A 19,064-nucleotide genomic window follows, 5' to 3' on the forward strand; every position below is an offset into this window, starting at 1 on the left:
TTTACATTACAGCGAGGCTCTGCAGCATGCTATGAAAACATCATGTTTTGGAAGCTTGTGCTAGAAAAAAAATAGACTTCCCAGAATGAAGAAATAGATAGCAGAAGTAGCTTCTGAATTCAGATTAAACATGATCAGTATTTTAAGAACATCTACATTGTTAGTAGAAATCAGAGATAAACTTACTTAACTTAAACTTTAATATATATATATAAGAATAAAGCAGATATTTTATGAAGTGAAAGTGAAAAAAGGTGAAAAAAGGTTTAGATGCTAAAAAAAAATTATGATCTTAAAAAAACTAAAGAGCAAATCTTGAATACATAGAAACAAGGTGGCTTTTTTAGCTTAGATGAAGTAACAAGTTAGTAATTCTTATTTTGTGTTATGCCTACATTAATAAATGCAAAAATGCATGTAAATAAGCTGTTAATTTTCATTGTGCTGTCAAAGTTGCCTGCTTGTGGGTGTAGTGGAAGCTGGTATGTCCTCAGCCTTCTGAATGGCTGCCAAAGAACAGGGATAACTTGCTCTCACTGCCACTTTGGTTGTGCAGAGGAAAGTTCCAAACAGCTCAGTTACAGTGAGGTGTTTGAACAGGTTTCTGTACCACATTAGATGCCCAAGATCAATAAAGCAATAAAAACACTAACTTGGACACGGTCTCATCACAGTTACAGCCAAATGTTGTAGGTGTTTCCATTTGAAAGCTTTTAAGACCTGCTTCTATATGCGCCTGGAAATGTCCTAAGCTGCGCCCAAGTCCTGAACCGATCCAGAAGTTCATAGTCCTTCTGGCCTATCAGAATCAAGATATTAGGGTTCACCCAGAATTTTCTATGGCTGCAAGAAAAATATCACAGAAACATTACTTTCTTTCTACATCAGCTCTGAAGGATGGGTCTGGTGCCAGTCTTCCATTTGTTCAATTTTTCAATTAGGACTCTTGTTCCAGTAACCTTCTCAGGAAATCACAACTCCACCTGACAGCAAACACAATGTCCTATGTGGGATGTTCTCCACCCACTCTAGTTTTGTGGACTACATCTACAAAGAGAGCAAAAGGTAGGAAACACCCTTTTCATGCCTATGTTAAGGTTCCTGAGCACAGAGAGGAACGGAGTGTTGGGTTCAAGGACGATATTTGTGTTTCCCACACTGTAACTGACAGCAGCTTAAACTCCACTTGTAAAAGTCAGAAGAGTATTTGAACCCTACTCTGAAGCATCTATTGCAACATATAGTACAATGAAATTAGACACGAATCACCCTCCCTAGATGTCTTTCATAAAGGAAATTATAGAAACTAAAAGCTACAACAGACAGAACTGCAGTGAGAGAGCACATTCCTACATTATGCCTTGCAACCACAATTTTCAGGAGATCTGGGCATTTAATTTTCTGTGACAATGAAATACAGAGAATCAGTCCTTAGCTTCACTGACTAGGAGAGCTAGGAAAAAATTATTTGCTGCAAAAACTGACTTTTATACCATTTGATGAGAAGTGGTTTTTACAAAGAACGTAGAAAAACCCTTGGCTAGGCAAGTTCCCTCCTGAAACTTCTGCAAAGATGATATATAAACTACATAGCTGTATATCTAAACAACTTTTTATCATTAAATATTTAAATGAAACAGCTTTTGCTCATATTGCTGCTTAACGTGTGTAGATAACTACTCTTGTTTAACCTCAAAAGGCAGCTCAGCACCACACATCCACTCTCTCACTCTCCCCACAGTGGAACAGGGGAGAAAATCTGAAGGGTAAAAGTGAGAAAACTTGGGAGTTCAGATTAAGGCAGTCCAACAGGTAAAGTAAAAGCTACGTTCACAAGCAAAGCAGAAGAAAGAATTAATTTACTACTTTCCATCAACAAATGTTCAGCCATTGCCATGAAAGCAGGACTCTTACTTGGGAAAGCAAACATGGTGACCCCAAACAACCTCCCTTAGTCTTTCTTTCCAACAACTTTTAGTGCTGATTTTGTTGTCATGTATGGGACATCTTTTTGGTCAGCTGGGATCAGCTGTCCTCGCTGTGTGCCCCTCCAAATTATGACACACCACCTACCTGCTCGCTGGCAGGATGGCATGAGAAACAGAAAATACCTTGATGCTGTGCAAGCACTGTTGAGCAATAACTAAAAAGCCACTGTGTTATGGAGACTGTTTTGGGCACAAATACATACCACAGCACCACAGAAGGAGCTATGAAGAACATTAACTCTCTTCCAGCCCAAACCTGTACAACTATTCAGAAAAAATAGCTTCAAAAAGTAGTTATCTCATAGCAAGTGTGAGAATTTGCAGTAGCCCAGCTTTCTGTTCTTGAGATGCAGATAAGTGATGGAACAAACAGGCAAGTGAAACAAATCCAGAGTAAATTCATTACATATTTATTTCTCATGCCATTGTCTAGGACCTTAGAGCTATTTTCAAATTATACCAAAACATCTGCTGCTGCTCTTCTTCGAGAGGCCACTCCAGGTAGGTCTTTGTGTTCATGATCTTCCGCAGCTTGCAGAACCTCTTGGGAATGGCTTTGCTCTGGATGGGCTCCAGGAGGATGAGAATCGCCGCGTCGTTGTTCTCATCAAAGAGGCGGAAATGCGAGAAGTCCAGCTCGTACTTGCACCACTCGCTCCGCACAAAGTGCTCGGACAGCACAAAGAGCGTTTTGCGGCTCTTCTCGATGGAGTCGATGATGTTGTCCACGATCCACTTCCCCGGCACAAAGTCCCGCTTGTGCAGGCAGAGGCGGAAGGGAGGGCAGGCCTGCTCCAGCTCCCGCACCATGGTGTTCTCCACCCACTCGGAGTCGTTCTCGCTGTAGGAGACAAAGGCGTCGTAGCAGACGTCCTTCGGCGGGGCGCGCTTGGGCTTCCGCTTGGCCTGCAGCCACGCCCACGTCATCCGCAGGTACCACACCACGTGGTACTTGTAGCCGACGGCCACCAGCAGCAGGACGACCAGGAACACCAGGACGCAGATCAACGACACCACCAGGGACCTGTGGCACTCCATCAGGGAGAGGCGCACAGCGCCAACCTGCGCCCCTCTCACCGCCAGCGGAGAGTCACACACGTACCTGTCCGGCCACCCCACCAGCACCCGGGCTAGCCCGGCCTCGTGGTGGACGAAGGAGAGGAACTCACAGGAGCAGATGAAGTTGTTGTCACTGGCATCCAGCAGCTCCATTCTCCTGAAGGACTCAAACTCCTCCTTGGAGAAACTGTTCAGCTTGTTTCTTCTGACGGACAAGGACACTAAGTTTGGAATGCCGGCGGCACCCGGCAGCGTCTTCAGCTGGTTTCTTGTGAGGTACAGCTCCTTCAGAGATAGGAGCTCCAGTCCAAACTCCTTCAGGTTGTTTCCACTGACATCCAACACTTCTAGCGATTGAGGAATGCAGCGTGTTACTTTAGGAATGTGAGTGCTGGACAGGTTTAAATATTTCAGGTGTTTTGGCCATGTACACTCCTCTGAAATCTCACCAAAGTTATTTTGGCTAATGTCTAAAACAATTAGGTTTGCTAGATGAGATAAACTTTTACCTGTCATTTCTAAGTCACTCAGTGAATTCTGACTTAAATTTAGAGTTTGTAGTGATGGCCAAGCACCCTGACAGGCTGAATGTTCTAAACTCAGGTCTCCGATCAAATTTGCACTAAGGTCAAGATATATTAATGACCGAAGATGTTGGGAAATTTTACACGGTACCAAAAAAACTTTGGTGTTTTGAACTGTGACTCTCGTAAAAAGAGATAGTAGACCTTCCACAGCCTGAAGATCTGTAAACAAATAAAATTCTTCTATAGCTAAATTCTTTATTGTGAAAACTCTAAGTGTCTGTGATTTCTTTGCTTGAAATTCCATTTTCCACTGTCCAGTTCCCAAGAGTCTACAGTCCACCAGCTCCAGCTCCACTAATTTTGGCATGTCTTCTAAAATGCTGACAATCTCAGGCACAGTAGCATCTGTTAGTAAAGTCTGTCTAAAAGAAATTTTCTTTGCAAAAGATGAAGACATGACTCTCAATACTTGCATTTCTGTAGCACTACTGAATGCTATTCCTCTCACTTCCAGCCAAGAGACAGAGTACACAAGGTCCCTAACAATTTCTGAGAAGGTATTAATACTTCTTATATTTATGATCATGTGATTAATCTGCTTAATTGATTTCAAACTTCCCTGCTCATACTGACTGAGATTGCTACCATCAATCCACAGCTTGTGCAGAAACTCAATGCCCTCAAAGTTCCCTTGCCTTATCACGGAGAACTGCGGGTTGCCCAGGTGGAGAGAGCTCAGGTTCCTCAGCCTAGAAAAGGGGGCACTCTGCCCCAGGTCTCTGTAGGAATTGCCTTGAAGATGGAGGTGCTGGAGTGAAAAAAGGTGCCCAAACCACACAGGGGACAAGTGAGCCAAGCTGTTATTTGATAAGTCCAAGAGCTCCAGTTTTTCCAGGGACTGAAAGGAGTCCTCATCTATGGAGCTGATTTCATTGGACTGCAGCAGCAGGGCTCTCAGGTTCACAGCCTGCTTCAGGTCCTGGGATTGGATGTGCTTTATCCTGTTGTGAGCCAGGTTTAACCCTGTGATTTTGGCTGTGAGCCCAGGGGGAATGAATTGCAAGCCCATGGAGGAGCAGTTGCAAAGCTGAGTGGCATCGCACGAAGGACAAGTCTGCTTCAGTGCTTGTTGCTCGGAGAGGCTTGCAGCTAAGGCCATGTAGATGGCCAACACTTGCCAGGTGTGTGCAGTCATTATATTGCCTAAAATATGAAACACAATCAGAGCAAATATAAGATGCATAGCTGCATTTCAGATAAATCTAAAATATAAGTTTTACGGTTCTGTCTTGTTGAAGGCAATGTTAGAATATTTGGTTTTAACACAGTTCAGAATTGAAACAGATTCATTTACTACCCTGATCCTCCTCCTGTTTAGTAAGTAGCCTTCATACTTCAATCTCACCTCATGTCTTTTTCTTCTGAATCTGTGAATATTATTTTGTATATCCATTTTTTTACAACAGGGAGTCTCCTGTATGTGTTTTAAATCCTGGTTACATCAAGAAGAGTCAGCATCTTACAGCAGAAAGTAGCATTCAGGTTTGATACTTACTTCAAGCATATGTCTAATCTCTATTCTGTCAATAGGAAGAAAATAAATGCATTTGTTTCAGTCCATTTTTCATCTTACATGCCTTTTCCTACTCTGATTGTAAATGTCCAGTGAGCAGGGAAACAAACACTTGCCTGGATGACTCTCATGTTGCCATCAGTCTGATACTTGCTAATGAAATTTAAGTTTGTAAAACTGACCATTGCTGCCTACTGTCTCAGCTCTTCCTTTTTACTGCCACATCCTTCTCCTCTGCTACTGCCTTTTACTGTTTTGGGAACCTGTGGCACAGAGAAGATCAGGCCAAGCCACAAGGAAGAGCCAGGGGCTCAGATCCGACCAGCTGACTGGACTAGACAGCTTTTTCCAGCCCCACAGCCTGTTTCTGGTCTTCTGGACTGAAATGATTCAAGAGAAGCCACATGGATGAGGATCCTGTGTTACTCTACTTTCCTCTCACAGTTTTCATAATGATGATTTGGCATAGCTATAGCTTTTTTTTTTTTTTTACGGAGCTTCCTGCACTATCCAGCTTGTCTTCACTCCCGACAGGATGCCTTTAGCTCCTCTATCCTTCTGAGGAGCTGAAAAAATAATTTTTGAAGCCTAAGAGAGGTCTTTTCCCTTTAAAACCTTTACTGCATATTGAAATACAACCTTTTGTGACAAGGATCAAAAAGCATTTTTAAAATGTCATTTTCCCCAGCGTGCCACAAAACCCACCTACCTCAGTGGGTATCTTATTGAGGGTGGAAAGAGTGAACAATCCCCAACGAGGCTAATCAAATCAGTGAGTTCACAAAATCATTGTGGGCTCTCTATCAAGTTAGTCAGGTTAGATTGGCTCCTTAAGAACTGCTTTCTCCCTCAGTCATCCCACTAGGATTCTGTGGAGAAGATATACTCTAAATTAATATTCTGATTTGTTTTAAAGTAGCTGACCCACATATACAAGTCAATACAGAGAAGTCCCACCCTTCCAGCTGCATTATTTTTAGTCATAACTGCTTGAGATTATCCAAAAGCAGTAAAATTGACTGAGATGCCTTGGGCATATGGGGAGGGGAGGAAAAGTTATGGATAATTTTTTCCTGTCATTCCATCTCCTCCCACCTGCAGGACTATAAACATTTTGACCCCTTCTGTTACTTTCCTTTTATCGCTGTCTGGCTCTGATGTAGAGCTTTGGATCTTGAAGAACAAGGTTCTCTTTCCTGTCTTTAGATGCCCACAGATGATCTGGTCATCCACCATGTCCTCCAAAGTCAACGGAGAGATGGAACATCTTTTAGGAGCAATTAATATAGTGTGTCCTGGACACCCAGATTAAGATGCAATAACTCCAAGAGTAATTATCCAATTGCCTTAAAATGGGGCATCACAGTTTAGATACCTAGATATTTGATCCCATGAATCCCAAACAAAAAATGGTGGTCTGTAGTTAGACTCATCTTCTGTCCAGATGAGGCTCTTTTGCAGGGCTTTTTGGTCTCCCAAGAGTAACTGGAATAATGCAGGGTGTAGGCTAAAGGAGTACATCTAGGAGTAGTGTGAGTTTTACTAGCAACAGATTTAGGTGGTATTTTTACAGTTGTCATCAAATACTAACTTTTAGAAAATGAAGCAACCAGGCAACCTGATCAGTCCAAAGCTGTCTATAGGCAGGTTATTTATAGGCGGAAAATTGGCACAAGGGAACTGGGCAGGTACTGCAAAGGAATTACTAGCAGAGCCTCATGGCTCTCCACCTTACCAGCCTGAAACCATCCAGGTACTGCAGGACTTCAATGCATTTGGTGATTCAGGATGCTGACTTTCTAAGTTTTTTGCTTATCTGTAATCTGAACACACACCCAGAGGAATCCCATTCCCACCCTCATTCACTTTCAGCCATTCTCATCCCCTTCTGATTCCTGCCTAATGATTCTGCTTGAGGGCCTGATTTACAAGGTCATTTCAGGCCTCTGCACAGCCCCATACAACCCCAGTCCATGATATCATTGCCCTATGAAGAAATCACTTCTCCCTGTTGGGCTGGGAATTAAAAAGCCAAAATGAAACTGAAATGCAACTAAAAATACATAAACTAACACAGATGCCCTTATACCATAAGGCGTTGTGATAAACCAGGCATTCAAAATGCTTCTGAGTTACGGAGAAAGGGTCCAAGCCATCAGACATGCTCAAGCTTATTTCCCCTGGCCCACATGAGTAGAAGTATTTGAGGAAATGCACGTGCATTCTTAAACAAAACCATGACTGACAACAAAATGAGGTTCTATAAACCTCACAAATGGAGAAGGTTAATGTAAGACCTAAAATAAAGCACCAGTGGCGTGCAAACTGATTCTAGCTTGGGGAGCACTACCCAGCCACATGTGGGCAGGTAAATTTGAGCAGCGCTATGGAGCCTGCAGAGGGAGAGCCACTGGTTGGTGAAGGGGCCAAACCACAAGCAGACTGGGGAAGGCTGCTGCTCTCCACCTGGCAGTGTGTGGGTTATGCATGTCCCAGTTCCCAGCCCCCAGCACTGCCCTCACAGCACGTATGCACAGCCACACATGCACACACAGAGCCATGCCTCTGCTTGCTTCCAGCAGAGAAGGTGTGCAGCAGGTCAAAGTTAGGTGAGGAAGCAGCTGATGTCCTGAGGCCATTGTTCAGGGAGCTCTTTCCTGGTTGAATTCCTGAAACCAAGGCACCCCACCTTCACTCCCAGCCTTCCCTGGGCAGTTGGTACCCACACTCAGGGGAGACAACATACAAATAGGATAAGGCAACCTCCCATGAGGAAACTGTGTAGAAATGCTGCAGTCTGACCCAGTTTGTCTCTTCCTCATTTGCTGCTTTCCTCTCTCCTCTTCCCAGAGTCCCAGAGGACATTGGTCTCATCAGCATGTCACATCTCTCCAGGATAACCTTCCTTTGCCTGCCATGCATCCCTGCCAGATGCCTGCGATTGCACCTTCCTGCTCTACTTTTGCTGGCAGCCAGAAATCCCTCCCGACCCCACACTCCTGCTCAGCAGCCCAGAGCACCCTGGATCCCCCTTGCAGAGGAGGATTGGTGGCAGAGATTAGGATGCCTCTTCCCAGGGCTCCCTGTTTGCTTCTTGCTCTGGCATTAGAGCTCCACTGCCCTTCCCCACATGTCCAGCCTTCACCTACCTGAAAACTCACCTGTGTGCCAAAAAGATTCCCAGAAATGCCACCTGCAGCTCCAGTGCCTGCATGCCAGTCAACCAATGCTGTGTTTTGTCTCTCTCTTGCTGATCATTCTTTGCCCAGCTTCCTCTCACGCCGCTGTTCCGTTTTCACTTCACCTCTCAACCTTGACAATATAAGCAGGGGAATTCCCACCTGAGTGATCTGATTGGCATAAGAGCAGTTACATTATCAGTCCTTTTAAATGTGCCAACAAACAAAAGTCTGGGTCTATGGTAAGAGTGTACTGTGTGAAAACTAAGGCTTCTCCCACATCTCTCTTTGACCCTCTTTTTGTAATGACTGGCAAGATTTATTTCCCTTCTTACCTCTAGGCACACATTTCTCCTAATTTATTTTATCAGGGCTCAGTGTTTGCTCTTGGATGATTCACCCATCAACTACCTGGAGTTCAGCCTTGATTAAGCCATGAGCTATATTTCTCCAAGAGAGTTAACAGAAAGATTGCTTCCTAGCAGACTTGGTAGCCTTGGAGATGACATTGTAACAGGAAAACAGAACTGAAAGTGGTGTTTGCAGGCTGCACCTACAGAAATTATCTCGTGTAGACACATGTACACATATACAGAGGAGTGTGAATAGATACACATTTATAAAAGCACATATAGACACATATATACGTGAAGATGTATAAATATAGCAACAGAAAATATACACAAATTTTGCTATTTTTCAAATACTTAGTCAGTCTGTACACCAATGCTTTAGTATTTCACCACAAAACAATTGCATGTCTAAAATTTAATCAAGATCTAGACTTTCCTGTACTTGAACTCCAGCAAAACAAGCAATGGGGAACATGAAAATGAGTTGAGTTAGAGAAATCATACCTAACTTAATCCCCTCAGAGACAATTTCAGGTTCCCATAAGAAATTCTAAAACACAAGAAATCCAAGCACTCAGTGTGGGACTGACTACCTTAATGTAAACATCTGTATCTACCTGCTTGTCTAGACTCCCTTTGTAATCAGTGGAAAGCAATATGGTAATTCTAGGAGATACCTCACACTGAAGTAGAGAGATGAACTGCTTCTTATCCCTATGATTTTCTTCACCGACTACAAACGAGGGTAGGTAGAACTGTCAGATTTGCATGGCCCAGTGATTACATAAATATGCTCTGCAAAGTAGAAGAGCAAAACTTAAAACCGAGCCAGTCTGCAACACCATCTAGCCCACACGTTAGAAACACAGTCTGACATCCAAAAATAGAAGGCTTCGGCTATTTCTGTGGGTAGGTAGAAAGGAAAGTGGTGGTGATCATGAAGAGAAAAACAAGCAGTCCCAGAAAGAAATGGACACAGGGAAATATCGATTAAAGCTCATGGTGTTTAATTTCATTTGAAAATTACAATGGCATTGTTAGAAACCAGTTGGGGAGAGTGGTAACAGGAGTAAAAAGTACAGAAATACTCCACACTAAGCAAAATGTACTTAGAAAAGTATACGGAGGAGTCCAACATGGTTTCCAAATATCATGGTTATATGCAGGGACTTTTAAAGACCAGAGCATCAAATCAATGGAAAGGCTAAAACAGGCCTTTTCCAGTTGGTAAAATGACAATTATCTCTACATAAAACAAAGCCAGTTGCAGTTATAAAGAAAAATAAGAAAGAAAATAATTTTAACAGCAAGAAACAGTGATATACTGCCTTTTGTGGAAATGAGTTGAAATGGGGACTGCTGACTTTTATGACTTCAAGGCTCCTTTCAAGTTTTCCCAAAACACCTGCTGCTGCTGTTCACCAGCAGGCCACTCCAGGTAGGTCTTTGTGTTCATGATCTTCCGCAGCTTGCAGAACCTCTTGGGAATGGCTTTGCTCTGGATGGGCTCCAGGAGGATGAGAATCGCCGCGTCGTTGTTCTCATCAAAGAGGCGGAAATGCGAGAAGTCCAGCTCGTACTTGCACCACTCGCTCCGCACAAAGTGCTCGGACAGCACAAAGAGCGTTTTGCGGCTCTTCTCGATGGAGTCGATGATGTTGTCCACGATCCACTTCCCCGGCACAAAGTCCCGCTTGTGCAGGCAGAGGCGGAAGGGAGGGCAGGCCTGCTCCAGCTCCCGCACCATGGTGTTCTCCACCCACTCGGAGTCGTTCTCGCTGTAGGAGACAAAGGCGTCGTAGCAGACGTCCTTCGGCGGGGCGCGCTTGGGCTTCCGCTTGGCCTGCAGCCACGCCCACGTCATCCGCAGGTACCACACCACGTGGTACTTGTAGCCGACGGCCACCAGCAGCAGGACGACCAGGAACACCAGGACGCAGATCAACGACACCACCAGGGACCTGTGGCACTCCATCAGGGAGAGGCGCACAGCGCCAACCTGCGCCCCTCTCACCGCCAGCGGAGAGTCACACACGTACCTGTCCGGCCACCCCACCAGCACCCGGGCTAGCCCGGCCTCGTGGTGGACGAAGGAGAGGAACTCACAGGAGCAGATGAAGTTGTTGTCACTGGCATCCAGCAGCTCCATTCTCCTGAAGGACTCAAACTCCTCCTTGGAGAAACTGTTCAGCTTGTTTCTTCTGACGGACAAGGACACTAAGTTTGGAATGCCGGCGGCACCCGGCAGCGTTTTCAGCCGGTTTCCCTTGAGGTACAGCTCCTTCAGAGATAGGAGCTCCAGTCCAAACTCCTTCAGGTTGTTTCCACTGACATCCAACACTTCTAGTGATTGAGGAATGCAGTCTGTTACTTTAGGAATGTGAGTGCTGGACAGGTTTAAATATTTCAGGTGTTTTGGCCATGTACACTCCTCTGGAATCTCAAGAAAAGTATTTTGGCTAATGTCAAGATTAATCAATTCGGGTAGTCGAGATATATACACTGCAGTCAGCTCCAGAGATTTTAAAGAGTTCTGACTTAAATTTAAAGTTTGCAATGAAGGCCAGGAACGTTCACAGATTGTCTCACCTAAACGATTATTTGCAAGCAAATTTTCATGAAAGTCCAGATACAGAAGTGATGAAAAATTTCTTGCAAGGTTGCATGGTACCATGAAAACATTAGAGCTTGTGATAGTGAGTCTTTTTAGTTTGTTTATTTGTGACTCCATGCCCTTCAGGTCAAAAAACAAATGAAAATTCTGAATCACTGCCTTTATTATCGTTATGGTTTCAACAAAACTTTGTCCACTCCTTGCAATTTCTTCAGTGTTCCAACTTCCCTTCCCCTCAAGCACACAGTTGATTGCCTGCAACTCTTTTATAGAGGTGATTTCCTTCAGTGACACTATTGTTCGGCTCATAGTTTGATCTGTGAATAAAGCTTCTTTAAATGTGAGTTTTTGCATCCTAAAAGGACGTGTAGAATTCTGCACCAAGCTTTTTTTTTCAACCAGTAATTCGATTTCTGCCACTTCCAGCCAAGTAACAGAGTACACAAGGTCCCTAAAAATTTCTGAGAATATATTACTATTTCTTAGGTTTATGATCATGTGATTAATCTGCTTAATTGATTTCAAACTTCCCTGCTCATACTGACTGAGATTGCTACCATCAATCCACAGCTTGTGCAGAAACTCAATGCCCTCAAAGTTCCCTTGCCTTATCACGGAGAACTGCGGGTTGCCCAGGTGGAGAGAGCTCAGGTTCCTCAGCCTAGAAAAGGGGGCACTCTGCCCCAGGTCTCTGTAGGAATTGCCTTGAAGATGGAGGTGCTGGAGTGAAAAAAGGTGCCCAAACCACACAGGGGACAAGTGAGTCAAGCTGTTATTTGATAAGTCCAAGAGCTCCAGTTTTTCCAGGGACTGAAAGGAGTCCTCATCTATGGAGCTGATTTCGTTGGACTGCAGCAGCAGGGCTCTCAGGTTCACAGCCTGCTTCAGGTCCTGGGATTGGATGTGCTTTATCCTGTTGTGAGCCAGGTTTAACCCTGTGATTTTGGCTGTGAGCCCAGGGGGAATGAATTGCAAGCCCATGGAGGAGCAATTGCAAAGCTGAGTGGCATCGCACGAAGGACAAGTCTGCTTCAGTGCTTGTTGCTCGGAGAGGCTTGCAGCTAAGGCCATGTAGATGGCCAACACTTGCCAGGTGTGTGTAGTTCTTGATTTGTGGTCTGCTTGGATGGACATTTTGCTGTAGGAAACAGAAAAAAGAGATGGTAGGGTCAAATTTTAATTTCAAACAGCAGCTGAAAACTCTTGAAATGCTGCACCACTTTTTTAATAATCTCAGATTAATTTTTTTTAAATGCTATCCTGTGATGTTAGTCTTCCTCTCCTACTTGACCTTCTCAGACCTGCAACCATGGTGTGTTGCTCATCCCTGGAGCACAGCCATATCACTTGTCAAGAACATAAAGGACCATTCTTAGTATCCTGCTTTTCTATGGCACTCACCTCTTTCATCTCTCACATTATGCTCCCTCTCAGCAAAGAAGTTACAGCTGGATGTTTCAGCTCCAAATAGGGGAAGATGGTTAGATCATCAATGATCTGAATGAGGGAAATGAGTGCACACTCAGTTTGCAGACCACACCAAGTTGGGTGGGAGTGTTATCTGCTGTAGGGTAAGGAGGGTCTACAGAGGGATCTGGATTGGATGGATCCATGGCCTGAGGCCAGCTGGATGAAACTCAACAGAATGAAGTACCATGTGCTGCACTTGGGTCACAACAACTCCATGCAGCACTAAATGCTGTGGTCAGAGTGGCTGGAAAGCTGCCCAGCAGAAAAGGATCTGGAGGTACTGGTCAACAGGCAGCTGAATATCCAGTATATGTCCAGGTGGCTAAGAAGGCCAATGGCATCCTGGCCTGGATCAGAAATAGTGTGACTAACAGGACCACTCCCCATGTACTCAGCACTGGTGAAGTCACACCTCAAATCCTGCGTTCAGTTCTGGTCCTCTCACTTCAAGAAGGACATTGAGGTACTGGAGCCTGTGCAGAGCAAAGCAATGGAGCTGGGGGAGAGTCTAGACTTTAAGTCTTAAGAGAATCAGCTGTGGGAGATATAGTTGTTTAGCCTGGAGAAAATGGAGGCTCAGAGGGGACTTTATCATTCTCTACAACTGCCTGATATGAGTCTGTAGTCAGTGGAGGTCAGTGTAGTGAGTGGGGTCAGTCACTCCTCCCAGGTAACAAGTGATAGGAAAAGAGGAAACAGCTTCAAATTGCACCAAAGGAAGTTTAGACTGGATATTAGGAAAAAAATCACAGAAAGGGCAGTCAAGGACTGGTGCAGACTGCCCAGGGAAGTGGTGGAGTCACCATTCCTGGAGGTATTTAAAAGACATGCAGACATGGTGCTTTGGGACATAGTTTAGTGGTAGGCTTGGCAGTATTAGGTTAATGGTTTGACTCAATGGTCTTAAGGGCCTTTTTAACCAAAATGATTCTGTGATTCTATGATTACAAACTCTCACAGCCCATGCAGCATCAGCCTGCCCATTCTGTATGGCTACATTGCAGGCAGAAGCCCAAACAGAGCCTGCTCTCCCTCTCAGCCCTTCCAGTGGGCTGAGGTTTCCAACAGCACAAACTTTCCTGGAAGAGATCTGAGGGTCCCCTGCATGGAGTCTCACCAGCCTCAGGGCTTCTAAAAGCAGAGCTCTTGCCACACCCTTTTGCACACTGTGTAAGCAATTCACATTCTTTACTGGAAAGGCAGAACAACCTGATATGAAATGAAGGCTATCAGACTTTTCTGTAAAACAACACCAGTAATAGATGGGATAAAGATGTTACTGTCACCCTATAAACAGTGGATGTAATTAGAACAATACTGATTTTAATGTAAAGAAGGGCTGTGTTTCCTGCCACAGGTGCCAAAGAACACTTCACCAAGTTTGAACCGCAAACAGTTCCAGTAGTGCAGATGAACACTACCCGTAAACCCTGAATAAGCAGAGGTTAAGTACTTACCTTGTGTACTGCATGCTGTGTTTCAGTCTCCTTGTGTGCTGGTCAAGGCATCTGAATGGTCACTTTGTACCTGCAAGCACAACAAAAGCTGGAAATTTTTGACAGGTCTGATGAGGTGATAGTCCCGAAGTGAGAAAATATTTCAGCCTCAAAATATTGTTCTCTTCAAACAAAACTTCATGTTCCCAGTTTCCCAGTGTCCTTTAACTAGGCAGCCAGTGAATCATAACAGTTTGCGTCTCTTCTCTCTAGTGGTGGCTCCCCTGAGGAAACCATGGCTTCTGAAGAGTCCAGGATTGTCCAGCATGTATGGCTCACCCTTCAAACTCACTTTCAACCAATTCTACCATTGCTGCTGATTGGGGACACAAAAAATGAGAAGAGATTGTAGTTGAACTCTCTTCTTTGAAAGATAAAATTTAGTGTCAGTCTCTTCTTTTTGTCAGTCAACTCCCATTGCTGGAAAGGCTGATGCAACCATTTTGCGCAAGTCATTCTTTCACAATCACTTCCTCCACTATTAAGTGCAGAAATAGTTCCCAGGCAGACTGCATCCATCTCCCTGTATCTCTACTTTCAATACTTTTTGTCTGGTAGGCACTGGGGGTTGTTCACTGTGCTGAGAAACAGAACATCTCAGCTCAACCAACTTATGTAAGTCCATAAGACATTATCAATTTATAGAGTGATGCATATATTATATTGTGTTGGAGTCAAATTGTTTAGTCAAGGAGAGTACTATAGAAACACTCAGCATCCTTTAATTTCCTAGGACACTACAGTCATATGTTGTCAACAGAAAATAAATAACAGGAATGATATTCTCTCTGAAGAAGAAGACACAGTCTGAAGCAAAGTATCTCTCTGTAAACATCAAAGGCAGTTTTGAGAGAGGAGGTTTGATGGCATTCATTTTAACCTGACTGAAGTAATACATGGTTGGTCAAATAGCCAAGCATGCTGTTTACATAAAGGGGCAGGGAGTCGTCCTACCAGCTCTGAAAGGCAAGTCCTTTAAATTCAAACACTAACATTCCTATTGCAGTTACCATTTCTTTTCTGTGTTCAGAAATTGTCACCTTTTGCTGACCTCTTGCACCAAGAAGTACCTGCCTGAGAGCAGACAGAGGGACTGATTCCTACCACTTGTCAGAGGGCCCACAGAAGCATCTGTGTGATCAAGGGTGGCAAAGCGCACAGAGAGCCCAAATGCACCTCATAGCAACCTTCAGTCCCACTGCACTGACATGAGCATTGCACATTAGGTTAAGAGAAAAAGAAATTGGAAGATTGAGATACCCTTGTATTTTCTGACTACTACAGAGGGTAGCTGATGAGCATAACACTGTAAAATAGAGGCAAAGCTGTAGGGCAGAGAGGGGGAGGGAAATAGTCTTTTAGTGAAAGGACGTCATCAACTTCCCCAAAGCCACCTCTTCCCTCTAGCAGCTGAAATGGTTCTTGCTCTTCAACAGGGAAGACTTCAGTTTTCAAAATATTAACTCTGGGTTTAATGAGACATGTTACTGTATATTTTTGTCTTCAAAACTGCACCTCTCCGATACAGTAAAAAAATTTCGTTAATTTGAGAAGAGTTTTGGAGAAGAAGAGCATGTACATGATTCAGTGTGACATGGGCACTCTCTTCTGTCTGTTACAGCTTCATCACCACCCGTTTGTGGAGAATTGAGGTATGTACCAGCTCTTTTTTCAGAAGAAGCCACTTTTTCCTAACATCCAGGCTCAGCCACCTCTCATCACAGATGGATCTACACTGGGCCAGGCTTTTGGTTTCTCTCAGAAAAAGAAGTCACTGGTGTGACTACGCCACAGTTCACAAACCAAGCAGTCCATTTCAGCAAGCTGCTTAAAATGCCAAGAAATGTCAGGGTGATTGTCAGGGTTTATCACATTACCCAGACTCAGGAAGGTTTGAGGATGTGCAAAAATGCTCTCCACAAGCTGCTCCACACACACAGACAAGGTACCAGCCACCTGCCTCCCAGAGCATTAGCTTTCAAATTGAGGTGCAACATGACTCAAAACTTCTTTTGAAATCAAAGACTCTAAAGAAGGAGAAAGCTGCTGCCTTTTAAGATGAGAATACTCTTCAACTGCTTTTCCTCCAGAGTAACTGCATGTTTAGCATTGAACAAAGATGCACCTTTTAGGTGCTTTCTCTCCCCTTCCAAGTTTATGCTATAATTAACCTTCCTCTTTAATACTGTTTAAAACGAGTCCCATGCCTCCACCTACACCACGTGTTCCTAAGAGAAGCACATGGTTCTGCAACAAAGCTGTGCCTTTGTAACTGCAGATGTTCCAAGCAGAGACACTGCATGAGCCTTTACCAGCAGTAGATGGGGATAAGATAGAGATGTGGCAATTATGTTTGAAGCTTTCTTGCTTTAAATGTTCCCATTCATTCAACAGCAGCACAAGCAGTACCCAAACTGGGCATGATGCACTCTTTAAGCACTTCCCGTTCCCAGTCTCACACGGAAGGATCCTGCATTCCCCGCCCCCTTCCTCTCTTTCCTTCTCTATGTCAGTGTCCACACTGAGAGCGGCCTGTTGCTTTTCTGCTGACAAAGGACAAGTGAGCAGTGCAGAAGGGGCCTAACCCAGGTCCCAGATCCCTGCCTCAAAGAAAAAGCAGAAGCAGTAGAAAAGGGAGGGAGGAATGAAACTATTGACCAGCCTGTGATGCAAGCAGAAAGCACACTTTCCAAATCTTTGTAAACAGCACAAAACTGCTTCCTCATATTTACCACTGGAAACCAGGATGTGTCGGTATGTCAGCTTGGCTGCAGCAGTGTCAGGCAGGCTGAACCTGGGATGCTTACCCTAAGTGTCCCCAGAAAACAATGACAAGGAAAAGCCAAAAGTCAAATCTGTCCTTGCAGTCTTTGGAGCAGGAGGTATAATACTCACGTAATTGAAAGCAGAATGGCTTGGCATCCTTTCATGGTCCTGGGAATAGATTCTTTGTGTGCGCTGCTGGTGCCTGTGCTTTAATCGGTCTTGCAGAGCTTCAGATATTCATCTTCAAGCTACAACAAAAAGGTACGCAATAACAAAAAGTAAACCATTTTAATTTTGCTGTGTTCTGTATCGGGCCTACCCTGCCAGTTGCTCAATCCTCTGGTTAGATCTTCAGACTTGAAGTTTAACTGCAAAGGACCCAATTATTTTTGTTTTTCTTCTGGGCAATCCTGCAGTTGTAGCAGAGCATGTTAATGATATAACTGGTTAGTCATTCAGCAGCCAGCCTACAGCACTGCCTCTGCCAAGGAAGCAGAGTTGTGGATTTATTTTTGTCATATCCTTCCTGAAAGCTTTCAGTCAGAAAAACACAACATTGATTTTCTACCTTAACTGAGGAGCATCTTGCAGGGAAGTTTGCACGCTAAGACACCAAAACTTATCTTAATGATATGGAAAGTTTCATTTTTCTAGAGTAGTTGTAACAGCATGACTCAACAAGAGAAAACATGTAATCTCTGCCAAAATATTTCGGGTGAGTTCTTGACTCCCAAGGAAACTGCTTCAACAGGAAACAGCCTACATGCAAGGCAAACACAAGCTGGACAACACAGTTCCTTTCTTATCTTGCCCTTTAGGTATAGTGCAAAAAACTTTTTTCTTACAGACATATTAGGATATATAGTAAATATATCTTTTCCAGTAATACAGTGGAAAAAAGGTAAGTTTTGACACCCTACTCTGAAGACCACTGTGACAAACACACAAAATCCTGTTATCACCACACAGATTTGTTACTCCGAGATGAGAACTCTGAGACAACTTACATGGTGCTGGGAGCTCAGAGTTCAACCCAAATGTGCTTGGGCAGGTAGGCTCCCAGCTTGCTGCTGCTGGGGACCCATCCCCTAAAAACATAATCTGGAAATCATATTTTCTGCAAGTTTCATAATGTTGATTGGTACAACGTTATCAACGTACAAAGCTGGTTCTTAAATTTTTTTAGAGGTCTTCAGGAAATACTTCTGTGTAGCTTTCTCAAGTACCACTCACACAGGGTTTTGAACTAACTTTTTTCTTTGCTCTACATCTATCTCACTCTTTTGTGTTGTTCAGTTTGCTTTGCTGTATCCTAGGCTGTTAGACCTAGAGGTCATCTAATATGGGCTGTCCAGAATGATGTTTGGACACCTAAGCCATATTTCCAGTTTTTAAAAGAAGAGGCACCGTTCCTGTTTCCAAACAAAGATTTTGCAGGATTTTGGACAGAGCCACAAACACTTGCGGCTATGGGCTCCTAGCACAAGCTGCAATACCAGGGGGGCAGGGTTGGGACCAGAGAGGAATGGGATCTCTTATGCTTGTTGTTTGGACAGTTTCTGCTTCATTTCATCTCACCAGGAGAGAAAATACCCTGTCACAGCCCAGCGGGTGCAAGCCATCAGTGGCAGGCTGTTGTGAGGGAGTTGGGGTTTAACATCCTGGCACTGGAATTTCCCATAAGGAGGAAAAAAGCTTTGCTCAGCTCCAAGCAAAAGCTCCTTCAAGAGAGGCTGGGCAAAGGGACATGCATGTTGGTGCATTCCAGTGTGGGAAGGCCCAGCAAACCTAGTCTTGCCTCATTCAGAGGAATGCATGGACATATTTTGTGCTTATGCCTAACTAGTGCTAATAGGCTGAAAAAAGTGTTTTCTTTTTCCTGTTTCGTTTTGGGGATTTTGTTTCTTTGAGTTTTTTTTAATGGAAGGGAAACATTCCTGGGAATGGGACCAAGTCATTGCAGAACCAGTTAGAGTTTGTTTCCTGTATGGAGGTGGAAAGCACTTTGCTGGGATGCAGAGATACATATTTAACTGCTT

The 19,064-nt window shown here is 44.0% G+C and overlaps 2 protein-coding genes across 2 annotated transcripts; both read right to left on the bottom strand.

Moving 5' to 3' along the window:
• Window positions 1–2,417: 2,417 nt before the first annotated feature.
• On the bottom strand, window positions 2,418–8,325 carry TLR2 (toll like receptor 2). Its single transcript, XM_054295546.1, has 2 exons — window positions 8,309–8,325; window positions 2,418–4,777 (listed from the first exon to the last, which is right to left on the bottom strand). The coding sequence occupies exon 2, from the start codon at window positions 4,767–4,769 to the stop codon at window positions 2,418–2,420; it is 2,352 nt and encodes a 783-aa protein (XP_054151521.1). The 5' UTR covers window positions 4,770–4,777; window positions 8,309–8,325.
• Window positions 8,326–9,734: 1,409 nt separating this feature from the next.
• On the bottom strand, window positions 9,735–17,236 carry LOC128950338 (toll-like receptor 2 type-1). The gene is made up of 3 exons (XM_054295223.1): window positions 17,155–17,236; window positions 14,221–14,290; window positions 9,735–12,431 (listed from the first exon to the last, which is right to left on the bottom strand). The coding sequence occupies exons 2-3, from the start codon at window positions 14,232–14,234 to the stop codon at window positions 10,046–10,048; spliced, it is 2,400 nt and encodes a 799-aa protein (XP_054151198.1). The 5' UTR covers window positions 14,235–14,290; window positions 17,155–17,236; the 3' UTR covers window positions 9,735–10,045.
• Window positions 17,237–19,064: the final 1,828 nt, after the last annotated feature.

This window comes from Melozone crissalis, unplaced genomic scaffold (assembly GCF_028551555.1).
Source record: "Melozone crissalis strain CALT ecotype California unplaced genomic scaffold, PUWL_Pcris_2 ptg000006l_1, whole genome shotgun sequence".
NCBI lineage: Eukaryota > Metazoa > Chordata > Aves > Passeriformes > Passerellidae > Melozone > Melozone crissalis.

What these genes read in the sequence shown, in the direction of transcription:
- TLR2 (XM_054295546.1), bottom strand. Translation starts at nt 4,769, where the DNA reads ATGACTGCACACACCTGGCAAGTGTTGGCCATCTACATGGCCTTAGCT.